General features: G+C 33.4%; 1 protein-coding gene across 1 annotated transcript; it reads right to left on the reverse strand.

The window, feature by feature from the left end:
* Positions 1 to 4,461: 4,461 nt before the first annotated feature.
* On the reverse strand, positions 4,462 to 6,934 carry LOC103434942 (bidirectional sugar transporter SWEET2a-like). Its single transcript, XM_008373321.4, has 6 exons — positions 6,790 to 6,934; positions 5,791 to 5,827; positions 5,485 to 5,701; positions 5,227 to 5,382; positions 5,016 to 5,135; positions 4,462 to 4,904 (listed from the first exon to the last, which is right to left on the reverse strand). Exons 1-6 carry the CDS (start codon positions 6,848 to 6,850, stop codon positions 4,797 to 4,799), a joined length of 699 nt encoding a protein of 232 aa, XP_008371543.1. The 5' UTR covers positions 6,851 to 6,934; the 3' UTR covers positions 4,462 to 4,796.
* Positions 6,935 to 7,836: the final 902 nt, after the last annotated feature.

Here is a 7,836-nt window from a genome sequence, read left to right on the forward strand (position 1 = left end):
TTGCAGAAAACATACAAGAATGGCTTCGTGCCACTGAGATTATAGCAGATAATGGTTTCGTGCCGCAACAAACTAATCAAGGAAATAGCTTCCTTCACAATTCAAGAAAATGACTCTGTGCCTTAACAATTCAACAAGAAAATGACTTTGTGCCCCAAAAAAACTTCACAATTTAACAAGATACCAGCTTCATGCCCCAAGAAACCCATAAAAAAAAAAGTAAAAATCATGACTTCAAAATGAAACATATCACCTGAGATCGACAAAGACGAATAATTACTCAGATCTGCAGTTACAAAAATCTTCAATAGATGAACCTTCAACACGAACTCCCCAAAAAATCCAGATGAACCTTCAGCACAAACTCCCTAAAAGACCCAGAATTGCAGAGCCCAAGAACATTCACAGACCCACAGTGGACCGACGAATCTTGATACCATGTTAACAGATGTATTTCCAGCAATCCATGGCTATGAAGAATGATTCGAAGAAGCAAAAAATATAAGTAAAGAAGAGTGATGTTTGAGAAATATAAAGAGAAAGCTCTGATTGTATTGAAGTAGAAATAAAGTGTTTACAAGGCTTTTTATATGACAACAACTTCTTAATGACTAAACTACCATTCCTTATCTATTTATCAACTACCTCCAGATTCTAACTAACCTCAACCAATTACATCCACTCCCAAACGTATAGATTGACATGTCATCAACCATTAAGATATTGCCATGTGTCTTCACTCATCAATATTTGACGTTGAATCTACCCCTCTTTCTTGCGAAAGACAATGGCATAGCCATGTTAAGGGCTATTCTGGGCTATAGCCCATGTAGCTTTCAGTAAAAAATTAAAATTTTACGTGTAATTTTTATCGATTTTCGATTGTAGCCCATTATATATTTAGTCACTAATCTTAATTCTCTTGGTTTAACCATATAAAATTATATAATACAGTTTACAAACCATCTCTTTTTGTTACATTCTTGTTCTCATCGCTTCTTGTACATGTACAAGTTTAGATTTGTTTGAATTTTAACACGTATTTGTTTAATAACGAAAATTCTCGGCTCACCTTGTGAAATTTTCTTAAGCTAGAGCATACTCTGAAAAATACAATATCAAGTTTCTTTGTTTATAAAGATTAAATCTTTAAGCTAGCCCACCCGATGAAAATTTCCTAGATCCGCCGGTGAAAGACACATTTAAATGTACTTGATATGAACATGGGGCAAGGACCATGGTTCATGAACCTCTCTAAATTCTGAGCCTTCAACCCAAGAGATTTTTTAATGTGCCAAAACACGTCCAAGTACAGCAAATGTAATAATAGAATTGGTTAAAAATTTTAAAAACTTTTTTTTAACTAATTGTATTATGACACTAGGTGTATCGGACCTTGTTCCCAGCACACTGAAGAACTTCTCCTTCAACTATCACCCTTCGGATCCTGGGTCTGATGGAAAAATAACTCTGCACTCGATGTGAAATAAAATAACTTATTTAAGTCACAGAAGTTTTTCTAGACTTACCGTGAAATTCGACTACTTTTCAAGTTTGGTTAAACACCTGTCAAATAATTATAAGGGGTGAGCTTCTACCTTTGCACTCCTTAGCATTTGCATTTAATAATGCAATAGACAATCAAGTGACATAACAAGAGATGGGGACAAAAAAAAAAAAAAAAAAAAACAAGTGTGTAGAAATCGTTGATGAGATTATTTTTTATGCGTAATAACTAGTTAATATGATACTGACATATGATGAGAAAGCCAATTTATTTTAAATTGTTGACCCAATATATACATGTCCCATGAAAATATGAAAATGACCTCCCCCAAGATAAGAAGCATCTTGGAAAATGGTTGCCCATCAAGGCCGAAATCAAATCGAATCATCAACCTTCAATTTTTTTGGGGTCATTTTTCGTGATTGAGCATTAGCTGGTGGAACCTAATGGGCCGGACTCATTAGGTCCAAAGGCAGTTTTGATATATCACAAAAAAAGGAAAAATCGATTAATGACGATTGTTTTTTCCCCCTTAAACTATTGGCATCTCTCAATGTCTCAGTCTTTTTTTTTATTTTCCTTCTAATCGGATAAGAAAGGCAACTAAATCCCCGATGTACATCCTCTGAAAAGCTTTGAATTCTTGGTGCTTGGTGCTTGGTGCTCTGAGGAACACTTGAAAAAAAAAAAATTCTTCATTTGTATAATAAATATATGATGTACTATCCCGTGTTCTGAGTACATAAAATATCTCTCCACTTTAAAGTCGAGTGGGTTTTTTACCTTAGAATAGTTGACCAAAATTTGTGCATCATGAAGTCTTTCTAGCACATCATTTTTTTAGCCATCTTTATGTTTTGCAAAAATTTTGTGTTTGCATGGATTGGTCAAAGAAATGACAACTACTTACATTTTAGTTGTGACAGTGATACTGACTTTGAGGTTTTTTTTTTTTTTTGGGAACATACGATATTATGTACATTAAAGAGAAAGAGGTGTGCTTAGCCTCAATGAGCCATCAATAATGTGGTTCAAATTTGTCTTTGGCGAAAATCGAATCGACCTCTCGCTTATAAGTGAAGAGGAATATCACTAGACCGTAATACTAATTAGCATATTGACTTTGAGTTGTGACAATAGAAATTGGCATTGCCCTTAGTCAAACTAGTAGATCTAATTATTTATTAAATATTTAACTAGAGCGTAAGTTGATATATGAAAGGAAGGGTAAACTGTCGGTTTACCCCCTGAACTTTCACCCCACTTTCGATTTCCCCCCTGAACTTTTCTATTGGAAAATTAAGGACTCAAACTAATTTTTTTAGCCAATTTGCCCCCTACCGTTAGTTTTTCATATATTCCATCCATATTTCCGTTAAGTGAGACCATGTGCATAACATGTGAGGATAGTTAAGTCATTTCAATTTAAAAATGATTAAAAACTTAAAATAAATAATAATAATAATTTTCCCTCTATTTTTTCCTGCTAATTCCTATCCTCAATTTTAATTTTCCCTCTCATTCCTATGCATGAGAAATAACATACGGTGTTATTGTCTTCATAAGTAGCTAAGTTAATCTTTTTTTTGAAGCATGTACTACCATTTTAATTTTCTCTAACAAATTAATAATTTGACAAATGCTAATGGTGTTATTGTCTCCAAAGCAGTGCATTAATATAAGAAACATGTCCATAAAAAAGACTAGGGTTTCTTATATTAATGCACTGCTTTGGAGACAATAGCACCATTAGCATTTGTCAAATTATTAATTTGTTAAAGAAAATAAAAATGGTAGACAATAACACCATATGTCTTTTCTCATGCATAGGAATGAGAGGGAAAAATAAAATCGAGGATAGGAATTAGCGAGAAAAAATAGAGAGAAAGTTTTGCTTTTTTTATTATTTTCAGTTTTTTAATTATTTTTAAGAGTGAAATAACTTAACTACCCTCACATGTTGTGCACATGGTCTCACTTAACGGAAATATGGATGGAATATATGAAAAACTAACGGTAGGGGGCAAATTGGCTAAAAAAATTAGTTTGAGTCCTTAATTTTCCAATGGAAAAGTTCAGGGGGGAAATCGAAAGTGAGGTGAAAGTTCAGGGGGTAAACCGACAGTTTACTCATGAAAGGAATGATAAAAAGTCAACTCAATGAGTGAAGTTGATTGGAGATTCTAGGTTGAACAGACAAACTAGTTGCAATAAGTTAACAGACTACATGCCTCATTTTAGGATAGCAAAAGTGCTTTGTACTCGTACAGTAGTTTGGATGTGCTTTTAAAATGACCAAATGTGTTTTTGGTGAAACTTTTTTTTTAGAACTAATCATTAGTAAAAATACAAGTAAATCCTAGAAAAGCACTTAAAGTGCTTCCTAGAAAAAGCACATAACTGATGCTTCTTGCAGAAAACACTTTAAAGTGCTTTTGGAACCCAAAAACATTTTCTTTAAAAGCGCTTTTAATTATTTTAAAAGCACATCCAAACGAGCTCGTAGTTTTTTAAAACTTTCTTGAATTTTGGATTAGTTGAGAGAACACAACTGCATATATAATATATTAGGATGAGAGATGTAAAATTCGTATTGTCTTGTTAGTTTATACTAGTGGGGAATAATTCAACATCATTTTATACACTACTTGAGATAAATCTGATAAGTCTCTTCTAGTACTCTTATAGGTTCCTATACATCGATCTGCACATGTATTTCAAATTCTTAATTTTGAATTCAGGTGGAGGATTGTTGAAAATTTGTATTGTAATTTATTTAATGGTATTATAATATTAGATGAAAAAATAGGTTGAAAGAGCTTATTCATATGCAAACTTGATACTGTTATTCAATAATTAATCAATAATTCCTACTTACTAGTAGTTTATACCAATGCAAGGGGAGCGTGAATTATGCAAGAATGAACAAAGTTGACAAGATCGAACGGTGCACAGAAAGAAAACTGATTAATGAGTTAAGGCTAATGCTTATGGATGGTGACAACCCTAGACTGTTACAATCTTTTCCTAATTAAGTAAATAATAACAACAACTAATTAAGAGAAGATATGCGAAGATAAACAGTGCTAATTGTGGAAATAATTCAACAGTTGACCTAGGGCTGATATTACCCTCTTGAGATTTTTTTTGTTGATAGACGAGTGAGATTCTATACTGCATCACGTAGAAACTCCATACCCTTCACTACAACATTTTATGACCTTGGGCTTTGATTTTACTGCATTGAGTTTAAACTGGTCCAGTAAGTTCGTTCACGACGCATCCGAAATTAAACAAGCAATGGTTCTCTTGAGTCATCATCTCCAGATATTTTGCTGTAGTATGAGTACAGAACCAACTGGACAAACCCTAAAATTGTTCCAAGACCGTTTGGGATCTGCATGAAAAATAATAAACACAAGTTAATAAGTTATACAAGTGTGATGTTGTTACTGCTTAGAGTGATAATAGAACTTCTAAAATTCGCTCAAGGAAAAAGAATACTTACATAGACAAAAGGGGCGCCCTGCAACGCTCCGTATGCACAGAAAGAGAAACTCACCAAAAAAGTTGCAAGAGAAAGATTAAATGGCATGAACTCAACACTCCTTGTTTTGATCACCAAATTCTGAAAAAAGGTATATGTGAAACGACATCAATGAGAAGAAATTGCACAGCAACCTGAGGGAGAATATAACTATGATTCCATGCGAACTTACGATGATAAACAATGGCGAAGCATACACTGAAACTACTGAAAAAGCACATATATATCCTACGAACAGTTCCCTCTCATGGCCCGAAAGTCTTAAGCTCACAAGGACGACGGCTGCAAAAAGAACAGAAACTATTCCGAGCAATCCTGATATCCTCAACTACAATGAGCATTTTAAAGAACAACAATTGGTCAGTCATGCAGAGTTGAAAAGGGGACTTGATCTTAAGAAGAGCAGGTAGAATTTGGGAGAGATGATTACCTTAATTGATTTTTCGGCGTACATAATGAAAATGATCAAGTAGACTAACTGGAAAACAGCTCCGATTGAATTAACTGTAGCCACCATTATAATACCACTCTTCACTATAGGCAGGCCATACCATGTGCATATCAAGCAATTCAAAAGGCCGTATATGTAAGGCAATCCTGAGAATTGTTCTGTTGACCTGTTTGTGATAATTCTCTTAAATGTTGGCCTGAAAGAACATAAAGGATTCAAAAGTCAGTGGGAAGCGAAAATTTTCATGAATTCCTATCTTTCTCATAAACTTTATAAACAACTTACATTGGGGACAAATATAACGAAATTGCACAGATATTGCCTGCAGTTGACAGAGATGAGTGTTAGAATGTTTCTTGCATTTCTAATCGGTTTTTCTTTTAGTCAAATTTGCATATCTACCCCATCGATCACACTTTTTATACATATTTCCTTCGATCGGCAAAGGTTTTTTTTTACCAATAATATACTTTAATTTTCATACAAGAAGTTGAAAAAATGATTATATTCTACCAGAAAAAGACCTCCTTCAAATGACATTTATATACGTAATAAAACAAATAATTGACAAATTATACATACTAACTTGGATCAAATTACTATTATCTCTAATTCATACTTGATTTGTTAAGGTAATGGGTTATTGACTTCGGATCATAATGGATTATCATCAAATCGGGATCAGGTTTGAATAAAAATAAAATGCATTGACAAGTCTATGTACAACTGAAGATTAATCGATCATAGAAAGCTTGTCCGTACAGTAAAATTGAGGGCATATGATTGTATCAAGGCATGGGGCCTTGAATCATATTCATTATACATACATGCACAATTAATAAATAAATGTCTCAGATTGTTTTGATGAGTTTCACATTGTTTCTTACGTTATCATAACCAGGTTTTCTCAATTTTGATCCCCACGTCTGATGAAGTAGGCGTCATAAAAACCATATAATATACATATGTCGAATCTCAGACGTTTCTTTTGTGCAAGAATATGTGATTATGACAACTTGAATATTTTTTTATAGATTCCAAGAATATAAAGCAAGGCCTTACTACTTGTGAATTTTCACCTTAAACTAACAATTAAATCAAGGTGAAGTTCTTGATCCGCAACAGGATGATATGAAGTCATTCAAAAAATTTCATGCATGGTTGTGCTTCATGAAGCAGAAACATGTATCTAAAGCAATATATATACATATATATATGCACACAATACATACACACGCGCGCGCACACAGAAATATATATTTTGTAAAAACGAAGAAGGTATACCAGCAATGCCGGCTGCAGTACTGCACCATAGATAAACAGAAGACAATCCAATTGGCAACATATCGACCTATCGATTATCAAAACAACTGCTCAGGAAAATGCTTGTATTCACCAAGCAGAAGCTCTCTCTGTCTCTCTCTTCTATTGTGGCTGCGTACATTAATGGTCCAAAGGGGGAAGCTATTTATAGATATACTTGTTAGTTGTTACATATAGAACCGCGAGCATGTCTCACTTACCACCATCTTTTTTTATATTTTTATGTGATGTCATATATGGTTTGTGGTTTCACAAATGAGAAAATGTTTATAAATATGCTATTTTGCAACCGCACACCCAAAAAAAAGCAACGGCACACTAAACACTGGAAACACAGCTGTGAATCAAACTCATAACAAATATCTATTTATCTTGCATTCCTATATGTTTCCATATAAATCTTTTGTGAAGCAAACGATATCGAATTATATGCATGCTAAACTTGAAAATTTATGGAAAATATAATTAGGGCATGTGTTTGGTTTCAATTCCATTTTTAGGTTTTGAGTTTTATTATTTGTGATACAAATACAGATAGAGATAGAGATAGAGATTGAAGTGTGTGAGAGATAGAATGGATAAATAATGGTGGAGAAGTGATGGTGGAAGGAGAGTGATAAAGATTTATGTGAAAGGATACACAAAATAAAAACTAAAAATAATTTAAAATCTTTTTTCCTAAAAATTTCCTTCATTTCTTCCTCCTCCCTCAATCAGTAATCATTATTCTTTCATATTTTCGCCTTTATATTTTTCCTATGTCTCTAAATCAAATAATAAAAACTAAAAATAAAATGGAACCTATAAAAATTGGAAACCAATAGTTCTCCAAGTATAATGCAAATTATAACTAACTTTGCAATTAATTATTAGTTCTTTCACCACCTATTGGTAGAACTTTCGTCACTTAAAATGATTGGTTCCTTGCACCTTGCAGCCACACACAAACACAACACCTGTGTTTTGGTTCATCAGAACTCATCTGTTCCACCTCTGGCACTGGCAGCC

Source organism: Malus domestica, chromosome 05 (genome assembly GCF_042453785.1).
Source record: "Malus domestica chromosome 05, GDT2T_hap1".
Classification (NCBI taxonomy): domain Eukaryota; kingdom Viridiplantae; phylum Streptophyta; class Magnoliopsida; order Rosales; family Rosaceae; genus Malus; species Malus domestica.